General features: G+C 45.4%; 1 protein-coding gene and 1 long non-coding RNA gene across 2 annotated transcripts in view; one reads left to right on the forward strand and one right to left on the reverse strand.

The window, feature by feature from the left end:
- The window catches only part of LOC132341024 (uncharacterized), a 29,341-nt gene extending 27,166 nt beyond the window's left edge, over window positions 1-2,175 (reverse strand). Inside the window, exon 1 of the long non-coding RNA XR_009490073.1 lies at window positions 1,970-2,175. This is a non-coding gene — a long non-coding RNA (uncharacterized LOC132341024). The remainder of the gene's footprint in view (window positions 1-1,969) is intronic.
- Window positions 1,310-16,398, forward strand: part of PTGFRN (prostaglandin F2 receptor inhibitor) — a 65,710-nt gene continuing 50,621 nt past the window's right edge. The window contains exon 1 of the mRNA XM_059872263.1: window positions 1,310-1,491. Coding sequence (XP_059728246.1) covers window positions 1,428-1,491 — 64 coding nt within the window. The 5' untranslated portion in view covers window positions 1,310-1,427. The remainder of the gene's footprint in view (window positions 1,492-16,398) is intronic.

Genomic DNA, 16,398 nt, shown 5'->3' on the forward strand with positions numbered 1-16,398 from the left:
AACACAGCACACACTTCCTGAACCTCGCCCAAGCCAAGTCATGCTCAAGAGCAAGGTGCACTGGAGACGCTAGAATAAAACCTAAACCAGCCATTTTGTGCAGGGGCAGCTACCCCAAACCATGCATAGGCTCCAGAGAGTCCCCACTGGAAAATGTATAACATGGATCCCTCTCTACCACGGAGGCTGGACAACAGACAGCAAGATGTGCCCAAGGAGAGCATAGATTTCCCAGAGAATGTGGCAAGGGTACTGAAAGGGCAGATAACTGTCCGAGTTACTTGAGAGCCGCCCAGTGCCTCCGCTCTTTGTTTTTACAAACAAACAGGAAATTAAATCTCTGAGCAAACAAAAATCTCTGAGCAGGCTGGGAAGGAAGGTGGTGGAGTTGGTGGCACGAATGCCATGCTGCAGCAGCCCCTTATTGAGTAAACTGGAGTCTCAGGCAGGGGAAAAGAAACCGAGTATTAAAAAAGGGCAATGCTGCTTGTGGGGCTCTCTGGCACCAGTAGGGGAGGGAGCGGCTGCCTTGTCCACAAAGTACTTGGGGTACAGACACACTTGAGAGTGTCTGTGCTCTCCCTCTCTTAACCCAGGCCATGAGCAGGATGGAATCGCAGGAGCACGGGCAGGCCCACTGCTGTCCGTGGAAGGCTAGGGCACACGATGGCCACAGCCGGCACTGGTTTTTGAGGGCACACATGCACGGAAGGGGGCACGAGTGCCCCTATGCTGGGGCAGCGCAGCAGGCAGCCCCCGGTTGGGGCTGTGATGGGGACAGGGCCAGCAGTGACTCCACACGTGTGCGATGGCTCCGTGCGCGGGATGTGAGGACGGGGGCACAGGCGAGCCCCGACCGCGGGAGCGGACACGGGGGGACCCCACCCTGTGAGGCGGGGCCGGACGGCCGCAGCCGGGGCAGGAACGAGCGGCCAAAGAGCGTCCCGGCCCCACGCTGCCCAAGGGCCGCTGCCGGGGCTCCAGGGGACACTCCCGGCCCGCCCTCCCCGCACCGGGGCTTTCCCAAGCCACGTGTGCGCGGCGGCGGCGGCGGCCCCGAGAGGGAAGAAGGGAGGGAGGCGGCGAGGGCAGCGCTGTCCTCCGCTGGGCCCTTTTCGGCGAGGCGCTCCCCCTCGGCCCCGCTCTCCTCCCTCCCTCTCCCGCCTGAGGGGAAGGGGCCGGGCCGGGCCGGACCCCGCGCCGCCCCCGCTACCTGCGGGCGGGGGCGGGCGCTGGGAAAGTTTGTCTCTGTGGTTGGCTGCGCCGCGCGGCGCGGCCGGTCGGGGCGGGCGGGCGGCTCCGTGCGCTCGCAGGGCAGCGAGCGGCCGGCCGAGGAGCGCTGCCGCCGCCGGTCCCCCCGGGCCAGCCCAGCCTGCGCCCCCGCGGTCCCGCTCGACTAGGGAGAGGCGCCGCGCAGCTCTGCCAGCATGGGGCACCGCGGGGAGAGGGCGTCCTGCCTGCCTCTCCTCCTCCTCGTCCTGCTGCTGCTCGGTGAGCCGGGGGTGCGCGGCCGGAGGCGGCGGGGAGGGCTGTCGGGGGTGCTCAGCCACCTTGCCCGTAGGTAGCGCGGCGGGGCCGGGAGGGAGCCGCCCGCCGGGCCGTGCCCGCCCGGGGCGCGGCGGAGCCCGGCCGGGCGCTGCCCTCGGCGGGGCCGGGCTGTGCCGCCTGCCCGCCGGGCTGTGCCGGCCCCTGTAGCGGGCAGAATCGGCCGGCCCAGATTCCCCGGTCACCGCTGCTCCCTCCAGGGGATCGCTGCCGGGCATTTCCCCGAAACTTTAGGGGGCCCCCCCGGAGCGGGGGTGGGTCGCGGGGTGCTGCCCGGGGGCTCCCCGCCGAGAGGGGCTCCCGCAGGCTCCGGGGTCCCGCGGCGCCCCGGCCGCGGAACGTGGCGGTGGAGCCGTAGTAAAGGAGCCGGTGCGGGGCTGTGTTCGCGGTGAGCTGAGAGCGCTCTTTCGCTCCGAGACCTCACCTGGCGGAGGTGAAGCCGCTCGCTGAGGTGGGGACCCTCCTTCTGCCAGTCCCCTGGAGCCCGCACCCTGCTCGGGTTCTCCGGGCACAAGGGGTGCGGGGGAAGCTGTGCTTCCCCTGAGCCCTCCTGCCGGGCTCCCGGGGTTTGCTGCCTCTGCCGGGAAGTTCTCCCGCTAGGAGATAGCGTGTAATTGTGTAGGTGATGGTTTACGCTGTGTTCAGGTAATTGTGTAGCTGTCGTTAGCGTGACATGTGGCATTGTTCCTTCCTGGTGTCAGTGCCAGCCCGGCAGCGTGCAGGAATAAAGACAAGCAAGCTCTACACAAAAGGGTGGGTGGTGGGTTGTCGTGGGGTTTTTTCTTCCTCTTCTTTTTCCTTTTTTTTCCTTGTTTTCCCCCCAAGGTTGTACTTGTAGCGTTGTTGCTAACCCTGTTACAGAAGTAACAGTGAATGTAAAAGTAGAGAACCAGAAGACCGTTCGGATTAGATGGCTCTGTCTAGTAGTCTTTGCGTGACTTTGTGTCGGCTCTGGGCAGCCAGAAGGACATCAGGTGCTGGTGAGCAAGCATGTCCCACAGGTTACTCTACGTAGTTCATGATTCAGAACACTTGATTGATTGCAGGTAGTAAGTGGAAGCCTTTTCCATATTTCAGGAGAAAGGAGTAACTAAACAGTGCCCCAGCCTCACACTGCCAACACTTTTCTTTAAACAAAACTCTATTCGCCGACTTAGTTTGTGCTTGTACATTTGACTGTGCTGCAACTTTTTTTTTCCTTAAGTCTGCCAGGGCACTTTCCTCATAGTTTGGATGTTGAATCTTTCATAGCCAGGTCTGCAGAGCTGAGAGTTGTAGTTGAAAAGTCATCTTCCTAAACCTGGTCTTGTCCCAGTCTTTTTCCTGAAGCTGCTTGCAGGCTGTTGGGGCAGAGGGTGTTCTGTCTACAAGATCCTACCAGACAAAAATGTCCACTGTGCTTTCTCTTACTTGCAGCTGACGTTAGTCATCTCGTTTATCTTTACAATATAGGCATGCTGCCAGCCAGGGAAACAGTCATGAGCTGGAGAGCTCACCTTCAGTATTTTTGTTTAGAAACAGAAAGGGAATAAGATTTTTCAAGAGGATGGTTTAATAGGACAAGCAGAAAATCAAGACTCTTAAGATGCTCAAGGTCATGCAGCAAAAAGTAAAAACTGTTAAGGATGATGCACAACAGGAAAGTTGTTTCCTTCTTAAATCAAGATGAAATAATTTGAAGAACTTAAAGTGTGCATGCAGAGATATGTGGCCATTGTTCATGATCTGGTTTGTCTAGATGTTCTGAGTTGTCTCTTGGGGATTTCTTTTTGGTAATTAGAATGGTGCTTTTAAAACTGAAAGTGTTTTTGTGTGCAGAAAAATCTCTGAACTGTAGTCTTATTTGTAGTGTGTGTTGTAGAGTGCCTATCTTTTGATACCATTACGTGGTCACTTCTATGAAATATTCCAAAGGTTAAGAGGTTTGGAAAGTAGTCATTTTCTCATTCTGGGTGGGAGAAGTACACTTCTGTGAACCATTTCTGACAGCTCTTTAATGGAGAGATGGCTTGGAGCTTTTGCTGCAAGTATTGAGGAATTCTTGTGTAAGGGAGGTGGAGGGAAGGAGCTGAAGCATACACAAGTTTATCCCTTGTGAGTACTTAGGCTTGACTGTTTTCTTCAGATATTTACAAAATAATCCAGCAAAAGATGCAAATGGCTGAAGTATTTGGCTGTGACAAATGAGAATGTTTTATCATCCTTTCTTTTTGATCCAGTACAGTTATAATCTGTTTGCTAAGGAGATTGTGGGATCCTGATACTAAGGCTTCATCTAGTCTCTCTTTTCTTCCCTCTTCTGGTGTGGTTAGATCCTGAGAAAGGAGGGCACTATAAGAGCATTTTTGCTCTGTCTGTTTCATGTGTGATTTCACTCTGCAGCCAATCTACCTAATCAACCTGTGAAATGCTCTGGAAACCAAAACATCTCTCCTAGGACAAGATGGCCAAAAACCAAAACAAGTATCTGATTGTTACCAGGGCTCAGACAGTAAAGTAAACAATAAGCATTCCACCTCCTGGATTTTTTTGGTTCTTGTTTGAGGTCCAAGGTAAGAATTTCAGTGGATCTGAAAAAAGAAAGGTTTTTGTTTAAATGCTATGGGGCATGAGGAGAGCATGTACTCAGTAGATCCTGGGGGAAAACCACTGATAATGGGTTTCCCAGAGATGGCCTTTTTCTTACTCACCTTTTAGACCTCTGTGGCGCTCTCTGTCCGCTATGATGAAAATCAGTTCCAGCATGCCAGAACCCCAGGAGCTGTGTGTTTAGATGGATGGAGTTGTTTCCTGCATCTCGTGTCTGAAATTATTTTTTGTTTCTTTTCCTCAGAAGCTACAACAATTAGTCATTTGAATCAAGGTTTAATTCAAGCTCGGCAATAGAAGGCTTTTGGTAATTAGTGTAAGTTATTGTGATCATGCACTTCAAGGAAAAGCGTGCTTTAATCTTTTCCTGCATTTGCAGCTGAAGTGGGAGCATTAAAGAAAGGGAGAGCCTCAAGGTTTAGGGCAGGGAGGCAATGAAAGGATGATTGCCTACGGAGTGTTCAAGGTATGTTAGAGTGGAATCTGCTCCCTCTTTCCTTCTGGTGCCTGCTCACCTGTGGGTGAGCCCAGGGCTGGCCCTGCTGCCTTTTGCCTGCCTGTTCTTGGAAGGAGGCAGCCTCAAATCCTCACTGGTACTCAGAGAAAGCTTACAGCTAGACCTGACTATCTCTTGTGACTTAGGAGGTAGCTAAAAAGGCTTCCAAAAGTGAATTGCAGACTGCTAATGCACTAGAAGCACATAGTGAGTGTTGGAACTGGGTTGGTGAGGCACTGAAGGGCAGGTGGTGTTGCTGAGGAGGAAGCTCTTTCCCTGTGGCTTTGTCATGCTGGTGTATTTTCTTGGTGTGTAGGCTGCGGGAACATGTGGGAATCGAGGGGTGAGCAGTGTAGTGAGTGTTTGTTCCTTTACATCCTGCGTTCTTTGGGGTTGGCAAATGATACCTTAGTCACCTTCTCTGGCTCTCTTGCATCTTTGTAGGTGCCTGTCTGGGGCTGCTTTTTAGGGAGTCAAGGTGCTTTTTCCGAAATTCCTTGACCTTGTTCCCCAGGTTTCTTGATGGCTACATTTCAGCGTAGCAACAGCTTGCTCTCTTTAGGTAGCCTCTGTTGTATTTGGCTCTAATCCCTGAACTGAGGTATAAACCTGCCTGAACAAGATTTGAAGTAAGCAGTAGGGGTCATATAAAAATGCAGCCACATGCTTGATTAGAGGGGAATGTGCTTAAGAAATAGTATATATCCATCCGTCTAGTTATATAAACAAACATTCAGGGACATTTGAGATTTCAGCTTTCACATCTAATGTATTCATGGGTTGATTTGTTTCTGTGTGTTTGTTTCTTCTTGTTGTGGGTTGGGTTTTTTTTCCCCCCATCTCCATAATCCTTGTCAAACACTAACCTGCAAAACAGAAATGTATGGTTTTTTTTAGAAGGGAAATGGGTACATATCTGAATAAGGTATTTTTAGAAAGTGAGCATTTCAGTTGTCTGGTTTTAGATGCCTTTCAGTGATATATTTTATGGTGAAGTTCTGTGTTTTAGAAGGAAGGGAAAGGAGACATATTGTCTGAAAATGTGAATTCTTTCAGATTATGTATAGAAGTCGACTGAAAGTTAAGTTGGAAAGAACTTGAGGAAGACAAGGAGCTAGGTCAAAGTAGTGGTTGTGTCAGTGTCTATAAAAGTCTCTAGTACTTTCAAAAGAAAGATAATAGATGGAGTGTAGAGTCAGTCTGTATTTTGTAATGCAAATAAAAATATCTGTTTAATACTTTGTTTTTGACTTTTATTGGAGATGTTACCAGGCCTCTGATATTTGTTTTGCTTTCTCAGATCTGTGATAGTAAGTGATAAAGTCTTATAGACTTTAAAGTTTTATAGAGACCTGTGAGGTGAAATTGTCTGGGCATACCGATGTTTCCATTTCTGTCTAGGAATAATAAGCAGTTTCCAGCATGACCCCAGTTTCTAACCTGCACAAGCTACCTCAAAACTGGATTGAACAAGGCAGGGAGAGACTGTGTCATAAGCAGGTTTGAAGTTGTTAGAATTTCCTGTTCTAAAGAAGAAATGAGCTCACAGTGAGATACTAGCTTCTTAATGGTTTTCAATTTTTCCTTTTTTTTTTTTGTCAGTTGATTCTCTAGAAAGCCTCAAATTTCAGTTGTCTTTCAAGACTCAAATATCTACTGAGAAGAGTCTTTAAAAATAATGAGGAACTTTTAATACACCTTGTGTTTTGCAAAGGGCAAAGGTGTAAAATCAGTTTCAGGCCAAACTGCTTTTGGATAAACTGACAGGTAGCTGCTAAGGTACCAAAAGTCTTGAATAATGTCTTTCCAGATGATCAGCATATATAAGATAGGATAAGAAGGAAGACAGAAATTAAAGAACTTAAAGTTTCTTAGGTTTTTTGAGTTTCATATCAGAAGCTGGCTTATTCATATACATGTAAGATTTCATAATTGTAAAGCATAACTGATTTCTTCTTAATGAAGTCTGAGACAAGAAAAAAGGATGGGTTTTTTGGTTTTGATTTTTTTCCTCATTCCTTCCAGAGTTGGAAGTGGTTTCAAAGCTGGGTTTCTAGTGGAAACTGTAATCATCTTTGGCATTCTGACCAAGTTTAAAGTGAGTTAGGTAGAAGGTAGAACTGGTGTTGCTAAATGTCTTTGTTGAGTCTTGAAAAAGTTATAAAGCAATGTAGTAATGCTTGGAGATTTGAGTTTATGTGACTGCCATGGGGACTGCTTGAAACTGGCACTGGAGTATTGCACTTGGTGCTCCTGTTCATTACCCTGCAGGAGGCAAGTTGTGGGGAAAGAGGGGCTGAAGAAGCAGCCTGGGGAACAGTATCTGTTGTGTGCAGCAGAGGCAAAATACTGCTGCAGAAATATGAAGAATTGCTGAAGCAAGCTGAAGTATTTGACTAGTGATAATCTCCACGGCCAGATGGAATTTGCATGGATGCTCTAAAGGATCTGAACTGTTAGCTGAGCTATGAGAAGAAAAGGTAAGAAAGGCAGAGAATCCTGAACAGGATTTCCTTTAAAAAAGAATCTGAGGGTGGTTTTTAGAATTAATTGACTTGTGAACTTCAGGAATGAGAACTAATTAAAGACTGGAGCTCCCAGGCAATCTGTCACAGCTGCCAATAAGCAGGGCTGGCAGCAATGCCTGTAGTATATCTGCCTGTTACTGTTTGTTATGAGTGCCATCTCTTAAATTGTTTATTATTCTGCAGGACTTCAGGCATTCATGCTGAAATTTTCTGGGCTGGATGTCTACCACAGGTTGACTTTTTTTCCCCCCAGGAAACACTGCTTCCCTTGCTCTCTCTTTCCTTAAAATGCTCCAGTATTTCCAATAGTCACACTTAGGAAGGCAGCTGGGTGAGTTCTTTTTTTCCTTTTTGATTCTTGCAGGTTCTAGCTGTTTCTTCCTTGTCACTCTTGAACCAATAATAATGTCAGCTGCCAAGTTTGGAAGTTCTAGCACAACCCTGCCATGGTTTAGAACAAGAACTGGAAATGTGGCTTGAGTATTAACTCTGCATGAAGAGTGTGGCTTTTGCTGTTCTTAGGAAAATGTCCAAATTTGGCCACATTATAGACTTGGAAAAGCATCAGTTTGTAAAAGCTTAATAGGGAATTAGTCTCAGGTCCCTAGAGAAAGCATTCTGTCATTGCTTGTAAGGTGTTAAAGGATTACAACTGCAGTTAGGGGTGGAGAAATGGAGCCCTCCTTTTTATTCCAGTTTCAGACTTCTGTAAATGTGTGTGAAGGCCTTTCCCCCCCACTCCCCTGCCCCCTACTTCTGTTCTTTTTTTCTCTACTTTTGCCAAATTGGCCAGTGCTGGATTGATGTACTGCTCTGTGTGGATCACTGATCAGAGCTGCTGTGAGAGTCTGCTGCTTGTAGCACACAACGTATATATATCATCTTTCTTATGTGTAGCTTGAAAAAAAAAAATCAATGTAAACTTTGTGTTGCTTTTAACTTTTGTTCTCTGGCTTCAGTTCTTCTCTCAGGCTTTTTTCCCAGATATCCATCACCATTCTTTACTTCACACTGGCTGTAAAACAACTCCTGCTGCTGAAGCTGCTCTTATTCCACTCTTCTGTTTAACAGGCTTGATTAGTCTGGACTTGCCTTTCTGCCTTTCTTAAAGACACGGTTTAGCTGTGCTGCTCAGTGCTTGCTTTGTGACTGCAATTTGTGTGTTCTCCTGCTCTTTGAGTCACTCTCTCCTTGCCATATCAGTAGCCTCTGAAAAGAGTTTGGTGGAACCATTGCTGGGGGTTGTGTTGGTTAGCAAGAGTCCAGTTCCAACAAAAAGCTGGCTCTGCTTAGGTTTGCCAGTCTTAAAAAGAATAATTGCCAGTGTAAAGGACTTTGTTTCCGTGCATGTTGCACTGCTGGCTCCGAGAGCAGAGATTTAGCGTGGCGTTTCAGTCGCCCTTTGATGCAGTGTGGCTGTGGGGAATCTTTGAGCGGGCTGTAACGCATTGTTCTCCTACACGCATTAGAATGATTGTTGCAAGAGAGGCATCCGCGGGGACCTCTGCCAGCTCCTTATTGATGTGTGCAGTTTCATCTATTGACACGCTACCCTTCATTATTACACAGTGAATCCTGTGGCAGTGGAATTCGCTATTAAATCTGCCCCGCGAAAGAGAATTGGCAGAGGCTGCTTTAAAAGCAGTGTGACCCCTGCATTTGCAAAGAATAGCTTCTAAATATGAAACAGATGCTGAACTGATGGAGGATGCTTCCTAGATTTTCAGGGTACCAAACATATTCATTTTGAGCAAAAATTCAGAATTTGCTTGGTTTATGCATGGTAATTTAAGTCTCAATGCCCATTTTCCCCCTCAAAAGTGCATGTCTAATCAGTACATGTATTTGTGCTTGAATGCTGCTAGTAACACTGAGGTGAAAATAGGCAATTATTTGTTAATGGAAACTGTTAGAATAAGCAGCGAGGTGTTAGTCTTTCTGTCTGCACTCTAATCCTCTTCCTAGAGAGTGGGAGAGGCGATGTATCTTCCTTTGCCTTTTGCCTTTGCCACAGACTATTTTGTGCTTTCACAGCACCACCCGGAATATTTACCCAGATAACATCCACCTTTCCCCAAAAGAGATGTTATGTTCTTTAGAAGCCCAGCAACATACTGTGTGTTGGGGAGGTGATGTCAGTGAATGGTGTTTGTCTGTGTAAAGAGACTTTATGGTGTATGTGCAGTGTTCTAGTTCCCATCCAGTTTATACAGAGGTTTAAGTTAATGTGGAGTATGAAGTGTATCACATCAGCCTTGTTCCTGTTTGATCTCAGCTCTTGGTTCTAGACAAGGCATGTTGTACCTTTTGGCAAGTAGAGCTTAACTGCTTGGAGATGGCCTCATCAGTGAGGAAATAAAGAACGTGACAGCTTATTAGAGACAAAATCACTCAGTGTTTGGAAGTGGGAAGTAACACAAGTCTGGGTCTTCCCCGTCTTATCACCAAGCGGGGTTGAATGGTCACTAAAGCTATTGACTGAGCCCTGTCTGCTGGCAGCTCTATTGATAGGCACCTGTCAATAGTTGCAAAGCTGCTGACATCCCTAGGTCTGTAGGTTTATCTATTAAAAAAAAAAAAAGTTGAGAAAATATCATGTATACCCTGGGGTCACTGGACACAGAAGTATGGCTGTTGCTTTGAATTAGAGGCGGGAGAAGGAAGTTGAGGAGAGATAACTGGAGCAGGGCATGCTTTCCACAGAGAAAGGGAAGTGGAGGAATAGCTTGTTTAAAATGGAAGAATTAGTTAAAGGTATGTCTGCATGAGATGGTGGTGCTGGGGCAGTTATCACCACAAAACAGCATTGGTAAAAAACTGACGATTTTTCAAAGCTCTGCAGTTGAATCTTGAAATACCCTGGTTTTCTAAGCAAAGTTTTCTGCTCACCACTGGCAGGTAAATGGAATATCTAATTGTAGACTCCTGCAGAGTTTAAAACAAGGACTGAAGTGTGATGCATGTGGCTGCAGGGTATGCTGTGGCATCTGAGTTGTTGCTGGTTTCTGCCTTTAAAGTCTGAAAGGGCGGGTTGAGGGGGAGGCTGCAGTACTGTGAATAGAGTTACTGGGTGGGGATGTCCTTCCAAAATAGCTGAAGAGCAAATGAGACTTCACATGGTACCCTTGTTCCTGCTTAAGACCAGAGGCCGCAGGGCGTGTGCCTATTCTGGACTTTGCCTTATGAACCTCTGAGGATCAACAGAGATAGGCCAAAGCTACTTAGAAAGTAGCTGTTAAAGGTAGTTTGAAGTATTTTTCACTGATCTCCCTCTTGATGTGAGCTGTCATCTTTTAGTCTCTATGAATATAGAGATTTCTCACCCTGTCTGATGCTGTAGAGACACTGAAACATCTTTGTGTATCTGGGCAAGGGTAGTAAACTACAGGTGGATGCAGGGCAGTGCATGGGGCACTTCTGTACTCAAACTTGTAAGGTGGGTCCTTTCCTTGCTTTAACAATTCCTACCTCAGAATAAAAAATTAGTCCCCTTACCTGGACTTGGACAGAACATGCATTGGTAATCAAAATAATGTGCTGGCTTTCTTCTTATTTTCTTTTTTTTGGTTGCACTTCTGGTATTGGTGCGTTTGGGTGAGAACACGTTTTGCATATGTGGGTTTGGCCCAAGTCCAGCGTGAGTTCTGCTTTCACACAAGTGACAAGCTGGGCTCAGCCCTAATCCTCCAGTGTCAGGGTTGCCTTGTTGCTGTGGGATCTTGATTGCAGTCCAAAGCGGGGCTTTGGTCAGGTGACTCTCATGAGCACACAGATATTTCTTGGAATTAAAACTCTGCAGCTGAGGTTGGCTCCTGAGTGAGCTCGGAACTCAGTTTCTGATACAAAACAGCAGATGTGTGTTGGCTGTGGCTGACACAAGGAGGGACAGCCCTGTCTGCCCTGGTTTTGACTGTTTTGTTTGCTTGAGTGAATGAAGAACTTCGACCTTCGGAGTTATTTGAATGCTTCTTGGTGCTAATTAACACCACCACTTCCTTCTGCACCTCCCCAGCAATTGCTGTTTTCGTATGCATTAGAAACTTGAAAGGCTCGTGAAGTGACAATTGTTTTCAATACATGAAGGCAAGGAGATTTTTAACTTGGGATAATTAATGCCCTACCTGTAAGACCTCTATATTGTCCTGGATGTATGGCACCAGATGATAACAGGAAATGGTCTGATGATTGTTTCTGTGTCTTTGCAGGATCTCTAAGTTCCTCACAGGCAATTTCATGTACCCTTCTCTTGTAATTTGGTATAAAATTCTCTCTTGGTACATTTACCATGTTTCAGACAGATCTTCATTACTTCTTCTGAGGCAGTGATGTGTCTGGGTAAGTCAGGCTGGGTTTGGACACTCTTTAAAGATGTGCAAAGGGGAGCAAGCATTGCTTGCCTCAGTTCTTGTTCTGCTGTGGCATTTCTTGGAGATGCCTGATTCATGCAGTAAGCATAGCTTGGAAGGTTGGTGGGAGCTTTAGGGACCTGTGGGTCTGCTTCAGCAGTCTCTGCCACTGGAGGTTCAGACTGTCTCCTAACTAGCCTGCCTGTGCTGAGGAGGTTCTGCTTTTCCTTGGAAAAGATGGTGTGTGCTTTGTGTTGAAGTAGGTGAAGGGCAGCGAGTACCTGCTGGGAAACCTGAATAGCACTTGGACAGAATTCTGCTCATCTGGTGGTATATATTGTTGGCATTCTTAGGAGAGTAGAATCTCTTTCTTGCCCTCTTTCAGAACATCTGTTTCTGTGCATGAAGTCATCTTTTGCCTGCCTTTTTTTCTTCCATTTGAATCCACTTCTACTTAAATAGTCTTCTTTGCAGCATCAGAAGTGTGAATGCCAGCAAGGATTTTGTCAGGTCGTCTTGGGTGTTTTGTTCTGCAGGAAAGTCACTGTGAGTAGAAGCACTGGAGTGTACACTTGTGATGGGCAGAACTGTGAAAGGCTGTGGGATGTGAGCTGAACTGTGTTTGAGCTCATTGAGGCAGAATGATAGTGAAGGTGTAGCAGTAGAAGATTTTTTTCTCTAGGATCTTGGTGCTCATGAAACTTCACAGAAGTTTCTTATTGTATCTGTTTCAGAAAAAGGATGTGTATGTCATCTCTTCTTACTGTGACAGCTGGTCTAATGAAAGATCTCTAAAGAATATTGCCTTATATTACTGTGGTTACATAAATACTGCTACTCTGCTTCACAGTTATTCTGTGACTTGTAATTTTGATGATTTTTGCCACATGAATGCTGAATTGTGCATTGCATGGAAGCTCCTGTCACAAGTCCTAAGTAATAGTGAAAGTGGAGTTTAAACTAAACGAGCTCCAAAAATGAGTTAGTTGGCAGAACATTATTTGAATTTATGGTGGGGGTCATACAGAAATTCCACTGTCCATTTCTGTATTACCCCTCCTTAGCACCATCTACCTCTGATTGTTATAGAAATGTTTTATGTTGAGATAGAAACTAATTGGAATTAAGGCTATGAAGATGGTGAAAGGACTGATGGGGAAGCTGTACAAGGGCACCTGAGGTCACTTGCTTTTTTTTTTTTTCAGTCTGAAGAAGAGGAGACTGAGGGGAGACCTCATTGGGGTCTTCAACACCCTCATGAGGGGAAGCAGAGGGGCAGGCACTAATCTCTGCTCTGTGATGACAGTGACAGGACCCAAGGGATTGGCCTGAAGGCATCAGGGGAGGTTTAGGTTGGATATTGGGAAAAGGCTCTTCACCCAGAGGGTGCTTGGGCATTGGAAGAGGCTCCCCACAGAAGTGGTCACAGCACCAAGACTCACAGAGTTCAAGAAGTGTTTGGACACTGCTCTCAGGTACATGGTGTGACTCCTGGGATGTCCTGCCTAGGGCCAGGAGTTGGATTTGGTGATCCTCATGTGTCCCTTCCAACCTGGGATACTCTGTGATTTTGTGAATGTTTTCTTTCCTTGTCCTTTAACATTTCTGGCATTTAAGGATGAAATAGGGACAAACATTTAACTGACTGACATCCAGCCTTAGCAGGGGCTTGTGAAGTTAGGTTGTTAAAGTCTGTTCTCTTCTCTTTTACTGACAGAAACTTAGGGAGCCTCATTTTAAGCTTTTCCTGCAGGATGTTTCTTGTAACCCCAGTACTGCCTCATGGACTTCAGCTGACTGTCATAATGGCAATTGAACATTCAACTCTTGTGCATTTCCATAAAAATACATAAATCCTGAAACAATCCACAGTAGTGATGTTAAATTTGTTATTGGCTTCTAGTGTTGACATTCAAGGATGCAGCTTTTGCCCCTGCTGTTGTTTCAGGCTCTCTGCAGATAACTTAACAGCCTTGGCTTACAATACTCTGGGTAGGTTTCACTCAAAGTTTGAGCTGCCCTGTATAAATGTGTGTCCTTCCTGCAGAAAATAGGGTTCTGATTATTGAATTCTGCTGCTTAACAGATGTTTGTTTCAGTGATAACCAGCTGACTGACCATGCCTGTGACTCTTCCCTAGCAGTCAGCTGTGTACATACCTTTCCTTAAAGTGGATATCAGCTAGGAGTAAGAAGTGGTTTTGATGATTTACAGCTCCATGCCCAAGAGCTTTCTTTTCCCAGAGAATTTGTAATCTGAATAATGTGATGTGAGTACAGCTTTGTTAGATTTGTAAACTCACATAATGATTAGAAGGGAAGAATGCATCTGCCAGGTGGATTAATGAAGATGGTTCTTTTCATCAGTAGAGAGATTTTTCAATAGGATCTTGGAGAATTCTGGGATAACTCACTGATTGTACTGAGCAATTGTAGGTGATGGACAGGTAGTGAATTTCTTGCATTGAATTGCTAAGAGATGAAAGTGAAGTTTGAGCAGGGTAGGCAGAAATATGAATACCTTAAAACTGCCCAGGGAAGATAATTACTCAAATATTAAACTGATTTTTTTTTAAACACAATTCTCTTTGGTAAAGCGGATATCCTTTTACAATAAAGGCAAAGAGTGCTGCTTTTCCATCTAGGGACAGACTGGACTTCTGTACTCTAAGACTTCCTGGCAATCCCTTGTCCAAGGCTTGCTTATTCTTTGTGAAAAGAATAAAGATCTTGAAATAATCTTTGTTTTGTCTGGGGAAAGGCAAAACATGATATAGCTGTGTGCTTTGTGCCCTGCATTTTGACTCCAGGTAGGCTTAGGCTATAAAACTACAAACAGTGGAGGCATTTGTAGGCTGCACTTACATTCCACTAAGGCGGGTGCTCTTCTGCTTGAATTCTTTGAAACGTCATAATTTGGTGTTGTGGATTTGAACAGGTTTAAGCTCCTGAGAAATGCTCTTCAGATTATTAATCTCTAATAACCTGTTATTTTTTCTGAAAAATTAAGTGGGGAGGCAGGAGGTGAGAGCAGAGTTGTATAGTTAACTAGAGCCCTGTAAATTCTGTGTGTACCTTCTATTTAGATCTTCACTAGCAGCAGGAGTGCCTTTTAGGCACTTTGTTATTTTCTTGTAACACTAGTAATACTGATTGCTCTCTAATAATAAACAAATTTTCTATAGGATAGCGGTGCTGTTAGCATGACTTATGACTGCCATTCCAGCAAGACAGAAACCCAGCTGGTTATGTGGTGTAGTAAAATAAAAATTGAGCAGGGCATGTAAGTAGTACTTAGAAGGTTTAAAGTGTGAATTTATAAACAGTGAAGAAATTAAAAGCAAATAAACAGTTTTGTTGTATTTATTTATGAAAGGCTTGTCAGGCTTATTGTTATGTATTGCTGACATTGGACATGGCTAGGTGCAGACCTGGGAGGAGGATACTTTATTTCTAAACCATCCATTGAGAAATCTGAGTACATGTATACTATGCTTCTTTCTGAACATTACCGAAGGCATAACTCCTTTTCTTTTGCCCAAGGGGGCTTAGATATAGCCCTGACTTTTTAAACAATGCTATCTTTTCAGATGTTATCATGAAGTATGTGAGCAAGGAGAACAATTTGGTGCTGCACAGAATTCAGTCTCTGACTTTCTTATCTTTTTTGTTTTTTTTTGTTAATGCTTGTGAGATCAAGCTTTCAGTTCATTTCTTTTTACAGCCTGAGTTAAGGGCTTAGGTGCCAAATGAGCACTTCGCCAGTTTAGGTTGGTGTGGTAGAAATACATGTCACATTTCTGTTTCCTTACATATGGGTCTGTGTTTTGTGCTTGCACTTGGAGGGATACGTCAGTTCATGTGGTCTCTAGTGCTAAGGCTGGTGAGCAGGTCTCTTTGGCTTGGCATGGCTTCCAGGATGTGTTCTGGGGTCAGGGCTTGCTCTGCTCGTTGGACAGGAGTGTTTCATGCTTTGGTTTTCCAGGCCCAGTCAGAAGTACCTCTGGTGAATATGGGCTCTCTGTGCAGTGAGTGCATCCTTTGTTACCCGAGGGCTCTTTGCCCTCAAGTGAAGAGGACAATTCAGGGAGACCCCTGTTCGTTTGAAATCCCAAAGGTACTTAAAAGCTGCTACTAAGGCTCTTTCCTCATGCTATAAAAGCATGAACTTGCTAATGCCAGTGTTTGTGGCCAAATCCATCTACAGCTCTCCAGGTGAATTTTGGCACCCTTGACTTTCTAAATTGGTAGTGTACTTTCCCCTTCTGTTCTTATGTGTTAGACAGCTACTGTGTTTGCACTAGACATAATTTCAAGTGATATTAAAATTTTGTTTGCATCAACACAGGGGTTGATGGAGACTTCTGAGGCTTAGTCAGCACTGCAGTGTTGCTTTTGCAATGTGTACTGAGGTGTTGTCTGTGGTTGTTGTGCTACACATGTGCACCAGTGCAGGATCCACAAAATGGCTGGTGTGCTGTCCATTGGGATGCAGAGTCTTTTGTTCTGCTGAGCAATGTACTGTGGGACATAACTCTTCTTTCCAATGCAGCAAATGTGAGGATGCCTGGGGTGCATGCAATCTGCTGTCTGTTTCAATGTGAGCTGATTATAAGTGTTAGTTACAGAATAATTTCAGCATATCCCAAGTTTCACCCAAATATTAACAGCTACTTATTTTGTGCGTAGGTTGTCTTGTTAAATAGTGTAACCTAGAATAGTTCTGCATGGAGACTGGAGCAGAAAAGAAACAATTAAGCGTTTTCCCTCTGGGTGTCTTTCAAAAATTGTATTCTCCTCCTCCTGCTATTTTAATGTCATGTTGGTTCTCTACCGCCTCTCACTCTTGTTTCATGCTCAAAAGGATTCCCTCGCTTCTGATTTTGGAGTTACTT

This window comes from Haemorhous mexicanus, chromosome 2 (assembly GCF_027477595.1).
Source record: "Haemorhous mexicanus isolate bHaeMex1 chromosome 2, bHaeMex1.pri, whole genome shotgun sequence".
NCBI classification, from domain to species: Eukaryota; Metazoa; Chordata; class Aves; order Passeriformes; family Fringillidae; genus Haemorhous; species Haemorhous mexicanus.